An 18,891-nucleotide genomic window follows, 5' to 3' on the forward strand; every position below is an offset into this window, starting at 1 on the left:
TATTTTCATTCAAAAGACGTATGGTTTTATGCCAAGGAGTTCTGTACAGGTTCTATGTTAACATTTCAAAGACTTGGGAATAGGGCGGACCTACCTGTGGTATACAGACCCTGTGAGTAATCGAGATGGATGGCATTTTTAATGATTTTTTTTTTTTTTTATTCATCTGTATTTTATTTTTTATTATCTTTTTTTTTAATTTGGTGTATTCATTTCAAAGGAAGCAGATGAAGTTGCAGGAAATGACTCTCTGATTGAATCAGTGATTTGTGGGACATATTTGAAGCATAACAGAAATAAAAACAGACACACAAAGAAAGTCCCATGACTTTCCGAACAAAAAGAGTGGATACGCCGGTAGTGCGTTTCGCGCTCATCACGGGATATGATGGCGCGAGGTTGCAAGGTCGCTCTGCGTACTACTAGTCTGTCGTATACATGCATGCGGCCTATGCGGCGGACCGACCGGACCCCGGATCCACGAAGGATAATTTTACTGAACTGAAAAATGGCAGCCACGGTGTCGTGTCTGAGGAGCATATTGCTTCGGAGGGAAAACACACTTTTGTGTGTTATATCCCAAAGCTTCTTCAGAAACGACAAAAGATATCTAGCGTCAAAGTAAGTGCAGGTGGATTTATACTGAGGTTATTTGGACTATTGCTTCGAGGAGGACTTGAGATGTCAGAGAAAACGAACGTGATTTCGGCATTCATTTTATGTAGTAGTCCCATATATGTATTTATATGTGGCTCTTCGTGTATTTATACGTGTACGGCATCCTACTGCGGTTTTGTTTTGTTTTTGTACTCTTAAAATTTCACTGTAAATTATCTTCTACAGCTAAATTATATTCAGTAGACTACGTAGGCTGATTTAAGGTTCTGTGTCTGACGAAATTTGGCAGTTTTGCTTTGTTTTGTTTTGTTTGTTTGGTTTGTTGGTTTTGGGGGAAATTTAGGCCTAACACTAACAGTTAGACTTTCTTTTATTTTTACTTTGTTTTCCATGAAGTGATGAATAATGTTGCAGCTTAGATGATGGATCCCAAGCCTTGGGCCTCATTATCAAGCTCACCCTCAACAGATTTGAGATAATGTCCAGATGAAGCAACAAAGTGACTCTTCTGTCTTGACAAACATTAAAATGTCAGAAGTAATTTGTCAGGGTAGAAATCTAGCACTCTAATGTTAGCAGAGATCTAACGTTAGACCCTAGTTTTTCTAGGCACGTACATGTATGATGTAGTATGGTTGGACCTACTACTCATCGACCGCCTTAAGTTATGTTTATTTGCTTGATAAGAATAGGCCTATTTAACACTGAAATTCACGTAAAAACTTGACCTACGTGACTGAGAAAATCCAGCACTATCACATGCTGTTGTTCCCTTTTCAATTTGAAGTTTCAGTGCAAAAATATCGCCGTCAAAATTGCGTGGCCTCTTTTCAGCTCCCCGCGGTGCCGCTCCTTATTTAGATCGACCGCTGTTTTTGCATTGACAATGCACACAAACCGAGTTGTATTGAACACCGTGTTGTGGTACAAAGCTTTTTAGAAACTCTTCCATAGACATTACATTACGATTCGGTTAAAATATTAATTCGAAATTTTGTCCTTGATTCAAATCATTTATGAACAGTGAATTTTCGCATTTTCCCACACATCCTCATCAACAGTCAAAACCAATCCATTTTTATGTGCTCTGCGCACTGTGAAGTGGTACTAAGCATTCTGTGCGCCAATACTATGTGGTCGGTTTCAATACGTGCGGTCGATATGTAGTAGGGTTACCATACTTGGTCTAATATTTTCCCTTATTTGGGCTGTTTGTGCATTATGCTTGGACCGTAAAGTTAAAGGCATAATTGACCATTTGCAGATGAAACAAAAACCTAGCATTAGTGTTTTAAAATAGTTCTAAAATGTGAGTTAGGGATAGAAACAACTACCGGTAAATTATAGTGAAAATTTGAATCTGTATTATCAAGCAAAATGTGAACAGTAGTTATAATAAGATTGTTTCCAGACTAAACCCTCTACAGTTATGTTTATTGAGAAATATACTAATATCTCCTTATATTTTAGGCTTTATTGCCAACATTTTATATGGTAAGATGTTTTGTGATACTGTACAACAGACCTACACACATGCATCAAATGTGATATCTTGACATTTTTGCAACTGATTGACAAATTGCCCTGCAGCGACATAAATAAGCACTGAATTGATCAGTGTTTTAGTAGTAGCCATGATAAAAAAATCATGGGTGTACATACTCGAGCAGGATTTGAACCTACGACCTCCTGATCACCGGACAGGCATCATTTCCACTAGACCACCGAGCTTTCGCCCGACAGCAAGTATTGGTTCAAATCCTTATAGCGTGCAGTGGGTACTGCTTTATTATTCAAATTCATGAAATTCTTCCGTCGAGATGTTTTCGTTGCAACTGATTGACAAATTGCCCTGCATCGACGTAAAAAAGCACTGAATTGATCAGTGTTTTAGTAGTAGCCGTGATAAAAAAATCAAGGGCGTACATACTCAGGCAAGTTGAGCCATTTGACCTCTATTTTTTCAAAGTTCATTCTGAATTTTTGTGTGAGAGTAGTGAGTAATAACTATCTAAAAATGTGTATTAGTAATTTAACAAGAAGCAAAATACTTTTTATTGCAAAATTATCAATACTTTCAGTCAAAACGTGCTAAAAGCAAAAAATGGCTCAACTTACCCCGCCTTCCCCATTGTTTGATTCTGTTGAACTTTAAATTCTTTAGCTTATATCCTTGAATGAATGAGTGCTCTCCCAAAAATCGAAGACGTTGTCCTGGAGAGGACAATAGACTCTACAGTATTATGAGAGATTCTACCCTTGGAATTTTCAGCTGTCAACACTACAGCCTTCATCAGCAGGATAACCTGTCTTCGCCTTGATGTTGATACTTGTGTGTGACGGTGATGAGCGATACGCGGGTTGTTGGTTAAAACAAGCCACCCATAATTCAACCATATCATACCATATCATGCCAGTATCAGCACCTTGTTTAAAAAAAAGGAAAAAAAAAGATATATATATATATGAATACTGTGCTAGCTGCTACTAGGTGTGTAAATTGACAAAGAAAGCACAATAAGGGTTAGATAAGTTGCCATGGTAATGTTGTGTTTGTTTCTGATCCACAGGAAACTTCAAACGGTTGGAAAATTGGAGACTCCAAAGCAGCATGGAAAATATGTCACAGGACAGGTGAGCTACAATGTAGATAACCCTGATAGTGTGGCAAAGTTCATGCAAATGACTTGATTGCCTTTCAATACCTGTGTCCATCTATGTAAGTTTCAGCTAGTTTGTCAGATTTTACTCTGTGGACTGGCCAGATAGTATAATAGTTGCCATCTCCTCCTGCAGTGTATCATCCTTAAATATCATCTTTGCATGAAATATCTTGCAGTTGTCCCAAAGGATTGTACAGTTAAACTCGCCTAAGTCGACGTCGCATATGTCGAATAATCGCGTAAGTCGATGATTTTAAAAAGTCCCGATTTTTCCCCATTGACTTACGTGTATTAATTCACTCACAAGTCGAATTTTGTAAGTCGAATACTCGCCTAAGTCGATGAAATTCCAAGAACACTTTCACGGAAAAACCATTGAATTCACTGTGCCTAAGTCGAATAAGATTTTATCGTGTAATAAATCACTGTCATTTATTATTCATTATTTATTACTCATTATTATTTTGTTTGTCAGATGAGTTTGAGGTGACAAAAAAAATGATCTAAAGTATCAAAATTCAAAGCGATCACACCGCATGCGATTGTTGAACTCTCTTCGTGTTTGGAGGTCCGCTGGTACAGCCCTGTCAGCTGTCGCGCTACGTACGTACGTACAGCGACTGGGCTGTGTATTGCATCCACTCGCAGTATAAGGCGTTCGTACAGTACACATGCGTTCATTTACATGTACAGTATAGTATTGAGCTTTGCAGTGTAGCTTGGCATTTGCAGCGCTGTGCAGTGGAGTGGTACATATGGATGAAGCTGCTGAGTTTTCAAAGCGAAAAGTAGGGGGATAGTTACGGGCACGGGTAAATCAGAATTGCACCTCTACACGCATTTCAAGCCACGGTATGGTAAACTGGAATCAATCACTGCTCAAATGTCGTTCATATTCACTTCCCCAAGGTTTAACAAGGGTGTAAAGTAATCGGACCTGTGCCAATACTAATGCACTGTCCATACAAAGTTAGCCGGGGCTATGCCGGGCTGCGGCACCGCTCCAGCTCTAGGCTTCAGAGTAGACAACATACATGTACATCATACATAATACGTGTGGTGTAACTGTAAGTCGATTTTTTTCGACTTACGCACAAGTCGAAAATCGCCTAAGTCGATGTGTTTTGCTCAGTCCCGAGAAGATCGACTTATGCGAGTTAAACTGTATTTAATATTTTAGATGCATCATAGTATTCCAACCATGAATCATCATGTATAACATTCATATCATAGTAATCTACAGTTCTTATGTCATGCTAACTTGCCTTTTCAAAAATTTGTTAACATGCAGTTTCCTCTTATCACATCCATGAACTCAGTAGTCCTTGTCTGTGCAAGGCATGTGCAAAAATTTTAGATGATAATTAAAGAGTACAGATGTCTTCCCTTTCAAAAACACTGATAAACAACCAATGCAGTTTCTGTCAACTGACAAGCATGCATACGAGACGAAAAGTCTAAAGACAAAATTCATGCATGTATTCTTATTGTTCACTTCAGTTACAATGGCCATCTAAGGCAATCTCAAATTGCAGCCAAACTTTGCATGAGAGTGGCAGTTCCTATTAGCTGCTGATGTTTGCTGAATAATTTCCAGCATGAGAAGTAGCATTCCATGTTAGGAGAAGATGAAATGCATTGCTCATCCATGGGGCATTTTAGCTAAGAGTTGTTCATTATTTTTCTTACATTTGTAGACAGTTCAATTTGAAAAGGTCTGTCTAGCTGTACAGTAGAAACATATGCACCAGTAAATATTGTTCTCTTTCTCTTCACCCATCTGTCCCATTTTGTGGTGCCAGTTATTTCTTCATAGGATATTTGGTTACCGAGGCATTCTGCTGTTCCCCTGGTTGGCAAGACTGTATGACAGAGACATCGCTGGAAACAAAGAAGAGAGGTATGGCATGTCTTCAACATAAGGCAGTATGCCAAACATTGCCATATTTGTAGGCCTTTGTTTATACACACTCAAATTGTATACATGTCTATTTCAATCACTAATTAATAGATAGCATGTGAGCTAGCGATATAAAAAAAAGAGACCTGGCATCAGGAACCACATGCAATTTTGTATGAGCTAACTTGTACTGTACCTTGAACATACAGTTCTACCATACCCTGGACATTATATCACTACTCTAGCCTAGACATAAAACTGTTGGGGTTCATTTTTGTTGATTTTGTTTTTAATTGTTTAAAGATAATATAAAGTTTTGGTATTACCTCAAAAGTTTCCCTGAATTTCCTTGTCTTAGTTTGTGTTTCAGGTTAAAGTACCTTTCATATAACTAACATTGTGAGACTTACTTGCCCCAAAGTGCTCTCATGTCTTAGTAATCATGCAATAATGGTTTCGTACCAGAGCCGCCGCCGTACGGCGGCGAGGTAGTACACGTATTGTACGAAACCATTATTGCATGATAACTGCGACCAGCAGCGTGCAGCCCCATACGCATACTGAGTAGCTAACTGCGACCAGCAGCCCCATACTCGTAGCTAAATGGGGCTTCGCATTGTAGCTTACAGGATCATGACAGATTTAGTATCGCGGGTAAATATCAACTTAAAATCCAAAAATTTCTTCAATTTGAAGACTTACCAGTTAAATTGAAGTATTGAAACAGGCTTCAGGCAACGTTTGGTTCTGCCAATAGTCCCTTTCTGTTCGAATTGATGACTGAATGTGACTCGGTCGAGAGGACCTTGGGAGAGCTACACTGAATTGACGGCCAGCGCATGCGCACACAAACATCTTATCCGTTTATGGATTTGAAATTTGTTCGCATGTGATGTGTGCGTATGCGCTGGCTGTAGTAATCAGTGTATGTAGCTCTCCCAAGGTCCTCTCGACAGAGTCACATTCAGTCATCAATTCGAACAGAAAGGGACTATTGGCAGAACCAAACGTTGCCCGAAGCCTGTTTTCAAGACTTCAACTTAATTGGTAAGTCTTCAAATTGAAGAATTGTTTGGATTTAAGTTGATATTTACCCGCGATACCCAATCTGTCATGATCCTGAATGCTACAATGCGAAGCCCCATTACGCTATGCGTATGGGGCTGCTGGTCGCTATGCGTATGGGGCTGCTGGTCGCAGATAATTGCATGATTACTAAGAAATGAGAGCACTTTGGGGCAAGTAAGTCTCACAGTGTTAGTTATATGAAAGGTACTTTAACCTGAAACACGGAAATTCAGGGAAACTTTTGAGGTACCAAAACTTTTTATTGGCTTTAACAATACTTAGCATGGTATGTTGTTGCTTGACAATTTGTTTCGTTTAGTGATTTGTTGAACTGTTTTAACTTGAATGTCTTGAAGGAAATTGATGCTGTTCTTAATGGAAATATCTGCCAGATCTTCAACTTTCAAAAGAACATTGGTATCAACATGAAATGAAACCATTACAATGCAAGATGCACAATCCCACTGTGTATTGTAATTGGATGTGTTGGTGTGTGTGTGTGTATTAATGTTAATGTCTTTGTTCATCCTCACAGATCCACAGAGAAGATGGATGGAATGCCATTGGACACAAACAAAGAAGTGAAAGGGAAAACGCATGTTTACTACCAAGTGCTAATAGATTCAAGGGATTGTCCATTCATAGTAAGTATCTTGCTCTATATAGCTGTCAATGAAAGCAGCATAAAGTTTATATAAGAATGAATAAATGTCTTTAAAGCAAAGAATTAATCTGAAGTGGTTTAAAGAGGGATATGTAAGAGTGAGGGTGAAAATTTTGCCTCATGAAATGAATATGAACTTAATCACTACAGAGGATTTTCAATATTTCAAGAACTGAATGGAAATAAAAAAAGAGATTGATATTGAGAATTTTGAAATGTTGTGTAGGATTGTACATGTCTGGATGTCTGAACCTGTTGATACTGTCCCCGGATAGTACATGCATGTGTGACATGGTATGTGGTGTTTTATTTGTTTATGCACACATTCATGCATCAGGGTGATCTTTATATTTCTAGCCTCTCATATGTCCTAGATTGAATTTACCTACATGAAGGATTAATTTGAAAATATATGATGCATTCATAAGTTTGATTTGTTGCCTACAAACAGCATTCTCTTTCAATATTTTTTTCCTTTTCCTTTTTCTACAATGCAGAGGGCACAGACAGAAGCTGTCACATTTCTGGGAAATCAAGAAAATAATAGGTCTCTGTATGCTATTCCAGGTAGGTGCATAATGATGATGATGATGGTGATGATGATGATGATGGTGATGATGGTGATGATGATGATGATAAGGAGGATGAGCAGGAAGAGGAGAGTAACAGGTAAAATTATGGTGAAATTGAGAAGAGGCAGAATTGAAATGAAACTGACGATGCAGAGGATGATGATGTGATGATGATGATGATGATGATGATGATGATGGTGATGGTGGTGATGATGATGATGATGATAGGGAGGATGAGCAAGAAAAGGATAGTAACAGGTAAGATTATGGTGAAATTGAGGAGAGGCAGAATTGTATTGAAACTGACGATGCAGAGGATGGTGATGATGATGATAGGGAGGATAAGCAAGAAAAGGATAGTGACAGGTAAGATTATGGTGAAATTGAGGAGAGACAGAATTGAATCGAAACTGATGATGCAGAGGATGATGATGATGGTGATGATGATGATGATGATGATAGTGATGATGATGATGGTGATGATAATGATGATGACTCTGCTGTTTCAGATGATAGGTTGGTAGGTGTGATACTGAGAGAGATAATGATGAAAAGGATGAAAACTGTTGTAACATTTTTTTCCCCCTCCTTGACAGGTCTCGATTATGTTGCACACGAAGACGTCCTTCCCTACTCCTCCTCTGGTGAAGCTCATCCCATCAGCCATGAGCTCTTTGACAAGTTCCTGGAATTTAACCCTGGTCAAGGTAAGCAACCCTACCTTGGTTGCTATCAATTAGGGAAAAAAAAAACTACCCAAGAGTCAGTAGCAACTTGCCCTGTCCTAAAGTTTTCAAGTTTTCTTCATTGTCCATTTTCCTGGTGAGTTGTTCAAGATTTTTGCAATTATTATCGCTATGATGCGTCAGATATTTTGTCTTGAAACAAATACTGGCTTAAGATTTGGAAAAAAAATGACTACACTTGAATTCAGTGTGATTTTTTAAAACCATTAAAGTTCAGACATTGGCTGTAAAAGAGAAGCAGGGGTTTTTCCCTCTGACCCTATATGGTATTGTAAGGCAGGCCTCAAGGCAATGTATAGTCATTAATTTACCCTTGTTATTTCACAAAGAATTTTCTAATTCTGGATGTCCAAATTTTTATTTTGGTAGCTTCCTAAATGATGCTTTACAGGTGTTTCTGTCACAGTCAAAGGCATCTCTAGGCACCATCTGTAAAGGTGTTTCATTAGTGATTGGCACATTATCACTGGTTGTTTGTTTGTTTGTGTGTTTGTTTGTTTGTTAAGTTTATCTCAACGATACATAGATCCCAAAGAGTGCACTAAGCATTTTGTAATCTCCAGTCCAGAAGTTTTAGGTTTAGTTTTAGATTATTGTTGTTTCTTTTTTTTTTACATCACTTATAGGCATGCTATGGTTTTTGTGTGGATTTCAGACTTGTTTACTTGATTCCCAGTCTTTTACTGCTGTTGTAGGGACCACATGTCTGTAAGCATCACTGCTTTGTTTCCTGTGAGATCAGCTTGCACTTGGATTGAACTAAAAGTGGTCCCAGTTAGGAAACGGCACTATGTTTATTTTTGCCCCAGTTTCCCTCTGACAACTAGTAACAGATCTAGACATTACCCTGTGAAACTTGGGGCCTGTTTCATAAAGATTGATCGTAAGATTGATCTTACGATTGATACAATTCAATCGTAAGAAAAATTCAATCGTAAAAAAGTTACTCTCAGTCTGCTAGTAAATCTTTTTTTTAAATCATTCATACGTATCTTTATGAAACAGATTTACAATTAGGTATGAACTTACACAATTCGCGGAGATACGCTTAATTAATCAAGCATAAGATCAATCGTAACTCTTTATGAAACAGGCCCCAGGCCTGAAAGTATGCATTCACCTGTTAGCCTTTCTGTGGGTTATGTTGACCTGTGACCTCTGTTGACCTCTGACCTCTGTTGGTGATGTACCCCTCCTGGCCCAGATCCTCAATTCACACCGAAGGACACACTGAGGGCGTGGCAGGAGAAGAATCACCCGTGGCTGGAGCTGTCCGACGTCCACCGAGAGACGACGGAGGGCATCCGTGTCACTGTCATACCGTTCTACATGGGTGCTAGGGTGAGTCTTTGCACCCAGAGGGGCAAGGAGTGGGGCATTTGGGGAAAGAGGGGTTGGGGCAAGTGAGACAGATGAATAGGTCCTGGCTTATATGAAAAATAATTTCTACACTAGTAGGGCAGAAGCCCTTCTTTATAAAATATGTGACCCGCTACAACAAAAGGATCCTAAAGTCGCTGACGGGTGAGTCGAGGATATCAAGTTTGAAGTCAGATCACCAAAATCTGTCAAATGTATCTTCTATCATCTGCCAAAATTTCGAAGCTAAATGATCAAAGGAAAGGCCTGAGAATAGCATTTTTCTGGGCCATGCTTGGCTCGCCCGTCAGCGACTTTAGGATCCTTTTGTTGTAGCGGGTCACATATTGTGTTGGAGTGAAATGTCTGACAAAGAATCAGATTTACCGACTACTTTCATGACACGGTAAGTTGTTAAAACACTGTAGATTTATTGATGTAATGTCAACAGATACACAAGCAATTTGAATTCACATTATAGAGCAACTGTGAGAGGCCATAGACAGACGTTCCAAGAGGTATTTCAATGGGGAATCACATGCCTAATTTTGTGTATACATGTTGATGAAGCTAATAAGTCCATGCAATAAATTTTGTGGATATTTGAGAGGGATTTCTGCAGCGAGCTGCTACATCTGCCAGACCATTTGCAGGTCATGTTATATAAGGTTGGAGTTGGGGGGCGTTGAAAGTCCTGCAAAAGACTTGTAATATCTCTTCTCTTTGGGAGGAAATAGATGATGTAATGTTCTGGGGTTTTTTTCCCCTCTCTCTTTTTGAAGTGACACTCCCTTCTTCCCCCACTCTGAGTACTTTGTAGCTCTGAAAGTTCTCGGTGACCCATTGATTAAAAAAAAAAAAAAATCTTACGGTATGCATATTAGCTTATGAATGGTGTGGAGAGTTTCAAAGAGAAGGAAAGAAAACACTTGTATCACATTTGACTTTGAATTGACTTTGATGTAAGCATGTGACATGCATTATGTTCATGGCATACTCATGTTCTTTTGTTTGTTTGTTTTTTCTCTCGTGTAGGTTTCACAAGACTCCAGTGTGTATTGGGTGAGTGATCCCAGAATGGGAAATCCTGTTACAGGGATCAATACAATTGAGCCTTTCGTTGAGCTCCGCTGAACCATGGGCTCAAGTCAGCTGTTGCTGTGCTCATGGGCTGTCATGTGGCGTTTATTGTGTGCTGCCCATCATCCGTAAACTTCCTATCTTTGTCTTCTCATTCTTAGCTTCCATGAGTCAAAAGACGAATCTGAACTATTGTGATTGCTTTTGTCTATCAGGCATCATGCATCAGGCACCATACATTATATGCCAGCACATGTGTTAACTTATTACATTTTTTTTCCTTTAAATCCATGGTCCAGTTTTAACCACACATGGCAAGGCTCATGCTTAGGGATAGTAGATAAAAGGTTTTTTTCTATTGGTTCATGTACATACTCCCCCCCCCCCCCCCAACCCATGGCACCCAAAGGTGGGCCCAAGAGATACAATAGAGATTAAAGGACAAGTTCACCTTCATTAACATAAGGATTGAGAGAATGTAGCAATAGAACACATCATTGAAAGTTTGAGGAAAATCAGATAATCCGTTCAAAAGTTATGAATTTTTGAAGTTTTTGTGCAGTCACTGCTGGATGAGAAGACTACTGCAGTGTATGATGTCACATGCGTACAACAATATAAGGAAAATATAAAGAGAATTTCACAAAATTTCATCTTTTGAAAAAAATACACATTCCCTCGACTCGTTACTGACATATGTTATGGGTAATATTATTCCCATTGCCTTTAGAAAGAGGCAAGTCAAGTGCTCTTTTATTATGCGAAAAAAATGAAAATATGTTGAATTTTCATTACATTTTCTTTATGCTGTTGTACTCATATGACATCACGAGCCTTAGTAGTCTCCTCAACCAGCGGTTCCAACACAAAAATTTAAAAATTCATAACTTTTGCATCGATTGTCCAATTTTCCTCAAACTTTCACTGATGTGTTCTACTAATATTGCTGCATTCTCTCAATCCTTATGTTTATGAAGGTGAACGTGTCCTTTAAGTTTTATTGTATTGCAGTTTAATACATGTATGATGTAGAGGTGAAGACTCTACTGATAATGATAATCTTGGCATTGGAAGCTGTGGCCTGATTGGGCACAAAGAGGAAGGGGAGGGTGGGGAACAAATTAAAGGGGGGCCCAAAAAATTAAGTTCACATATTCATCTTCTCCTTTCAAACTGCATGATGAGATTTTTACCAAGCGTTGTGTGAAGCATTCCTAGAGGTAGGGGATGTGAAGTTCTTCCATTGTTTCAGGTTCACGTGGTCCCTGTGGGTCCGGGGCAGTGGCAGCTATGAAGAGATCTGTGCAGACAAAAAAGGTCAAACAAGGAACATGTGTACTTATAATAAAAAAATATATAAAAAAAAAAAGAGCCATCGCCCGTTTGCAAGATGCAATAATTTGTGTTGTGATATCCCAGCCATGTCAAGTTGGGTCAAGAGTTGATGAATGCGCTAGAGAGAGGAGCAGCTCACTTGAGCGACTTCCCATACACGCATGTCCCTTTTTTTTCATGTTTCCTTACAGTGGAGGTACTGTATCCGGCTGGAGAACCTCGGTGATGAGACAGTGCAGCTGAGAGAGAGACACTGGCGCATCTTCAGCCTGTCTGGTACTCTGGAGACTGTGAGGGGGAGGGGCGTGGTGGGTCAGGTGAGACTCGAGAGTCAAACCAGCTGTCAAGCTATAATACCAATTTGTTCATTACATCAGTACAGACAGATCCAAGTTGGCAGCGAAAGCCACCAATACTGTGTTGTCCCATATGTGCATGCATATGCGAATGCATGATATTTTTCTTTCTTTCTTTTCTCTACCGTTAATCCTCCCTTTAAATTTTTTTTTTTTTTTTGGTGGCAAGTTGATGTATAATTACAATGATTGTATTTGTTGTTATATATTTTAGAATATGTATGTATATATTTGCAATATATGTCATACATGCGGCATATGCTTGCGCTCTTGGGACATGGCAGTAATGGTGAATTTTCTGCCAGGTTGGATCAGTCTATAGTGGAGACTTGGAGGAAAGACATCTGATACAGTCAATTCTGCCCTAGCAAGCACTTACCAATATGGACCACCTATTCCTAGTGTCCACTTATAAAAATCCCCCCCCCCCCCTGCAGAAATTGTGTAGTGAAGACGGTTCCATGACATTTGCTCTTGCGACAATTGCTCCCATGAAATATCTGCACACTAAGCCGAACATACATTTTGGACACAAACATAACCCTGTTGATAAAACCACCTGCCTGTCAGAACTAGTGGCTGCTAACTGTGCTTGTGCTTTGACAACCTAGATATATGTAAGATTGCCTACAGGGTATGGACAAAATTGAATAAAAGAAAATTAATATATTTATCTTTTTATCACAAAAACAAATGTGTGCTTTTTTTGTGACAATTAGAGCCATGAAGATATTGGAATCAGTATGGCGTAAAAAGTTCTGGTCAAATATTAAATATAAATGTGACAGATTGTATCTTGCTCTTTAAGAATATGAGAGGATGTCCCAACCTTCTAGTTTGAAATGCAAATTTGGCAAGAGACAGAGTTAACTTGTGGGAGGAAAATTTCCTCCAAAGTCATTTGAACCTCCTTGTGGAAACATAAATACAGATATTGTCTTGTTGGAGTTATGATATTGCACTTGATATCCCCGTGGGAGTCTTATTTTCCCCAAGAGATTACACCCACAGGGAATATGTTGTTTGAATTTAACTCCTAAGGGACTGTACAATGATAGAAAAAGCATTAGATGTTACACTATATGGTCTACATAATTTTATACACTGCATTCTAGTCCTGTTAGCAGCCAGTCAAATTCTAAAATTACATTCATACCAGACATGCTTTCACTGCTCACCATATAATTGTTTTGATCCTCACATGATTGCATTACGACCAATCACCTACCAGTATTAATGCAGACCATTTAATGTTTCCCTCAGGAGCCCATATTGTCCAAGGAGCAACCCGCCTTCCAGTACAGCAGCCATGTGTCTTTACAAGCACCCAGTGGCCACATGTGGTAGGTAGCAACCGTCTCTGTGACATCCCCTTTCACTCATGGCTCAATTAGGTCCCAAGAAGCATTGTAGGGAGTCTACAGACAACTGCACCACGTTTCTGATATTCAGTATCAACTGATATTCAGTATCAGCAACCTTGTCATGTATTATTGTAGCTAGTCTATTTAAATGTTTCTGATGTTTCTTATCAAGAATAGCCTTGGTAATGCAGTTTTGGCAGCTGTCTGCAGAAATTCTTCCAGTATTCATTATCATAAACAATTTTGTTGATGTAATCAAAGTAACAGTGGTTTTCCTGTAATGACACTTGTAATATTTGTCATCATCAACAAGCTTGTTTGCACACTCAGTTTCCTTGCGGGCTGAAAAGAAATGGTGTATGTAGTTTATCCATGTATACTGATAAGAATGCATGGCATAAGAAAGGTGTTTCAGGAGTTTAGGTCCTTTTTTTTTCTGTTTGAATTTGAAATTATATCATCACTTTGTCATAGTACAATCATAATATACAGTAAACCTCATGTAAGTCAGGATCATATACATGTAAGTCCACATATCGGGTAAGTCGTTGCAATGAAAGTACTGAATTTTTGTATTCTTCGCTTTTGCCATTTTGCTTTTGCACAAGTTGACAGATTTTCTCCAGTCCTGTTCGTGTCTACTTATGCCAGGTTTACTGTAATTCTATATTAGCAAGCATGATGTTCAGATGATGTGTGAATTCAGCCACTGTTTTCTGAAATTGAACATTGAGGAGAGTAAGGTGTAGCATTCATTTCTCCAGAACTTTTCATAGCACTATCCTCCGTGTGTGATTATCCTTTGCCCTACAGGGGAACATTTCGGATGGAGAAGAGTGACGGGCAGACGTTTGATTGTCGCATCCCGCCCTTCACGCTGGAGAGCAAACAGGATGACCACTCCAGCCCCCACAGCTTCTTCTGGTAATAGACAACGCGAGGACGTCTTGAGGGCATTTCGATGTCAGCGCAGTGGTAAAAATTTCTGCTTGAGGACAGCCAAACTAATGCAATATGATGTCAAATATGGACAAGTATCATCAATTTGATTATATTTTTTTTTCTTCTTGAGAATGGAAACTAGCGGAGCAATCTCACAAATGTCTTGATGCTCAGAAAGTGGAAATATTGCCAGAGTGGCTAATGACAGCATCAGACTGTGGATTTCATGCATTGTGTTATCTGCCTGATTTGGTAAGTTCTCACTAGATTCGTGCCAATGACTCTTTCCCATGGAATGGTTCATGGCTTTACGGAAGCTTGACCAGGCGAGCCTGGAGAGATTCTCTGCCCTTGTGTTCCATACTGTCCGCCTTTTCCAACAGGTTGGTCAAATACACATGTAGGCAGATGTCCCTTGAGTCATGAGATGGCATGAGTCCACACCATTGGAGGTGAGGTTTAGTGCAGGACACGCAGATATGACTTCAAGTGGATATGTGCGACATTGTTCAAAAGGAAATGTACATCATTGTGTAATCTACGCTGATCAGAGGAAAGATAGCTTGGGGCCAGGCCTATTTATGTCATCCCTGTTCTTTGTTTTCTACCATTTACCATATAGGAAATTGAAACTTGAAAGACTGGAAGAAAGTGATTGTGCAGGTGATTTATATTGCCAAAGATAGGCCTTGTGGAAAGAGGAAATGTACCTTTTATGGAGAGTGGCTTGCTTGCAGTGCAGACACTTGATCCATATTTTGCTTGAGAAGTAGATCCAAAAACAACCTAACATTTTCATTTCAATTGAAAACTTGTTGTAGTTAGAGTAAACTTGTTTCATGGATTATGTAACAGCTTGTATTTCACACATAAATAAATAACCACAAGGCATTCATGTTCACTGAAATGCCCTGCAAGGTTTGCCGTCTTCTTTTTTCCTCTTTTTTTTCCCCCCTTACTTCACTATGGTGGTATATGTTTTTGCTTCACGATTAATATTCGGACTGTGTTTTTCTTCATTTCATTCAGTCCGTAAATGTTCTGCTCTAGCAAATTTATTTCAACCCAGAGTTTGTACCAGCAAAACACCAAACCTATTCATACTGTTATGAAATCTGTTGATATATAGACTATTTCAGTGAGCAAGGAATGGACGTCAACCTAGCTTTCAATTACCTGGGCCCTGTTTCATAAAGCTCTTTGTAAAGTTACCCATGACTTTATGAACGACTGGAGTATGAAGTGCCAATATGTGTGCCCATTTTATTTTCCTTATGTTTTAACAAAGTACGACTGTATGTCAATGTTTCATCTACACTGGGACAAAAATATGCTTTCAACTAAAAGCTTCTGTTAACATGTAATAATAATCATTAGCATCTGCAAATTTCAACTTATGGTATTGAAATCAACAATGATTAGGAAACCCACTTGGCTTGTCATATTTAAGCTGTTTGTAAAGTCGTGCATAACGTTACAAACAGCTTTATGAAACTGGACCCTGGTACACACAAGAAATGCAATTATTTGTCATGTTGGAGACTTTATTTTTTCCTCTGCATATAACCTCAGAGATGATCAAAAGACTGATAGCCCACCAAAAGACTGAATTTATAACAAGTATTGTTATTGATAGAGGTGTTTCCTTATGTCACCCATCAACCATATATGCCACGTGAAGTGTTTGGCATAAATTGACATGTTTGTATTTCATAGCGGCTTTTATAGAATTATTCTTCCATTCACATAGAGTAAAGAAGTAATATATATACAGTATTGGATTATACATTTGCAGATATTATGTACTCAACATTGCTTGCAAATGTGTATTGCGAGGAGGAAATTAACATTTTCTAGAATTATTCAAACGTGTACACAGCAGTTTTATCACTATCAGTACATCCAGTATGCTTTACATCTTACAGTGTTTATTTGCCACAGATTATGTGGCATGAGAGTTACTGTTTTTGCAAATAGTATGTACACAGGAGCTATTTTGCATGCAGTTTTTGTTACAGTGATGATGGTAACAGTTATGAAAGTTGTTATTGTCACCATCATTGCCTGGTATATTTGTTATCACTGGTAATGAAACTGACATTGACATGTCATACAAAAGACAAATTGTAGTTTCTTTGCCTTAAAAGGCATCTCATCTCATTACAAACTGCACTATCATGTTTGACCTAGAGCCGTGCTTCTCAACCAGTGGGCTGCAGCCCACTCGCTGGGGGGCCACGAAACAGGTCTGCCACAATGTTGACCAGAAATGAGTAAAAAGGATTAATCTGTGATTTAACTGGGCTGGGCCTCAAAAAAGAATTGTACTAGCCGAAGTGGGCCTCGAGTTGAACAAGGTTGAGAAGCACAGACCTAGATGGATGACATTCAGTAGTTTTGAGTTCAATTCAGCGGAGATCAAGGTAAAGCTGCCATCTAACAGAGATGTGATATCATGTAAGATTTTCTTTGATCTCACGATCTCACATTGGATGTAGTACATATGATTCTGTTAAAGGGTTGGTTTCTGTACATACCACACAAACTACCCAGGCAAGTTGTGAGATCACTGTGGAAATCAGTATTCACATGGCATGCAGTGCATCATTTCCAGTCCGTCCGACTGCAACACACATCTTGTTTCGTCCAATGCCACATCACATTGTCACGGTAGTATGCATTTAGATGCCTCATAAGGCATGTGATCTTACATTTATCTCTACTTATGCATGTCATCTGCTATCATAAGTTTATATTAGCCCAGTCAGAGCCAGCAGGTTTTACTAGAAATGCAATTTCTTTACTTTATTCTCTTTATATTTGAAGTGATAGAATTTAAAGAGAATTCCGTATGTTAAGCATGTATTGCGCCAATTCTATATTGTCCATTTCTAGATATCCACATCACACATGGATTATGATTTGATGTTGTTGATTGTGATGCCATTTGTGAATATTCCAGAAGAAATCTTTTAACTAATTAATTGGCTACAATATTGGCATCTAAGGATAATATTATACAGGTCCTTGGAGTACAGTGTGGATACTCTATGGTATAAAAGAATATATTTTGTTGTTTTTTTTTTAATGGATAAATGGAATCACATCGTATCCACTGATCCAAAGACTCAGTGGAGTTATTAGAATGCATACGAAAAGTCAAAGTAAGTCCTTCATTTTGTTTCATGTATCTTGCTGACTTAAATTAAGTACAGCCTCTTTAGAATTCACACTTGGTCAATATCTGTAAGTGTATACCCCTTCAGAGGAAGGGAAGGGGAGAGAGGTCAAACTTAGTGTGGAAAAAATGATAACTATGAATAGGTGAAATATATGATTATACTGTGTGTATTTGTGTATGTATGTGTGTGTGTGTGTGTGTAGAGAGAGAGAGAGAGAGAGAGAGAGAGGGTGAGATATCTTGGTATATTATCCTATGCTGACAAGAGCCGGTATGGATGGGGGTGGCATTACAGAGGTTACTGTTCAGATTGCTCATGTGGTTTGATTTATTGGGATTTAATTGATATAGCTCTGGAATAGTTTATGTGAGACTTTATACCTCATCTGGACTCTTGTAACTTTCTTACACATATTTCTTGCAGTAGATTTTATTTTTCTTTTCAAAAAAAAAAGTACCAAGCCAAAATTGCAAGAATCACAAAGAATTGAAACAAATGCAGACAGGGTAGATTTTAGCTGCCAGGGATGTTAGGATGCAATAATTCTGAAGCACCAGAGTATATAGAAAGAAATTCCATGTCATGTTCAACTTGCAGAGCTGCTAATTAGCAATTTTTTTTTTTAAAGATTTAATACTTGATGTCTTTTTTCTTCGTGAATAAAAAAGTACGAAAAGTTGTATTTTCTTTTATTTGATTTAGCATGCATGATTCATGCAAATATCCCATATTCACCAAATACATGTATGACTTTGCCTTCAAAATACATAGGACATGTTGGTTTCTGTTTTTGTTTTTTGGTTTGGTTTTTTTTTTTGTGTGTGTGTGTGTGTGTTTGTTTTGACATACTTAGGTTGGCAAACCTGAAGTTGGCTTCGATGAACAGAGTGAAATCAAGCAGAAGTTAGAAAGGTAGAAAGTTTCATCAAAATTTGACCTAAACTATAAGATTTATGGAATTTGAAGTTTGTCCCATTTTTACACGTTAGTCATATTAGTAGCAACCACATGCCAATAACACAAGGTGATCATGTCATGGGCC

At 38.5% G+C, this 18,891-nt stretch overlaps 1 protein-coding gene across 1 annotated transcript; it reads left to right on the forward strand.

Moving 5' to 3' along the window:
- Positions 1–493: 493 nt before the first annotated feature.
- LOC140227979 (polymerase delta-interacting protein 2-like) lies at positions 494–18,464 on the forward strand. Its single transcript, XM_072308362.1, has 11 exons — positions 494–621; positions 3,189–3,252; positions 5,084–5,181; positions 6,785–6,893; positions 7,411–7,480; positions 8,082–8,192; positions 9,436–9,572; positions 10,626–10,652; positions 12,197–12,322; positions 13,625–13,704; positions 14,539–18,464. Exons 1-11 carry the CDS (start codon positions 509–511, stop codon positions 14,651–14,653), a joined length of 1,050 nt encoding a protein of 349 aa, XP_072164463.1. The 5' UTR covers positions 494–508; the 3' UTR covers positions 14,654–18,464.
- Positions 18,465–18,891: the final 427 nt, after the last annotated feature.

Source organism: Diadema setosum, chromosome 4, assembly GCF_964275005.1.
Source record: "Diadema setosum chromosome 4, eeDiaSeto1, whole genome shotgun sequence".
NCBI lineage: Eukaryota > Metazoa > Echinodermata > Echinoidea > Diadematoida > Diadematidae > Diadema > Diadema setosum.

Coding starts and splice junctions, on each gene's coding strand:
- LOC140227979 (XM_072308362.1), top strand. CDS start 509: ATGGCAGCCACGGTGTCGTGTCTGAGGAGCATATTGCTTCGGAGGGAA. Junction 5,182..6,784: donor GCTGGAAACAAAGAAGAGAG/GTATGGCATGTC, acceptor TCATCCTCACAG/ATCCACAGAGAAGATGGATG. Junction 13,705..14,538: donor GCACCCAGTGGCCACATGTG/GTAGGTAGCAAC, acceptor TTTGCCCTACAG/GGGAACATTTCGGATGGAGA.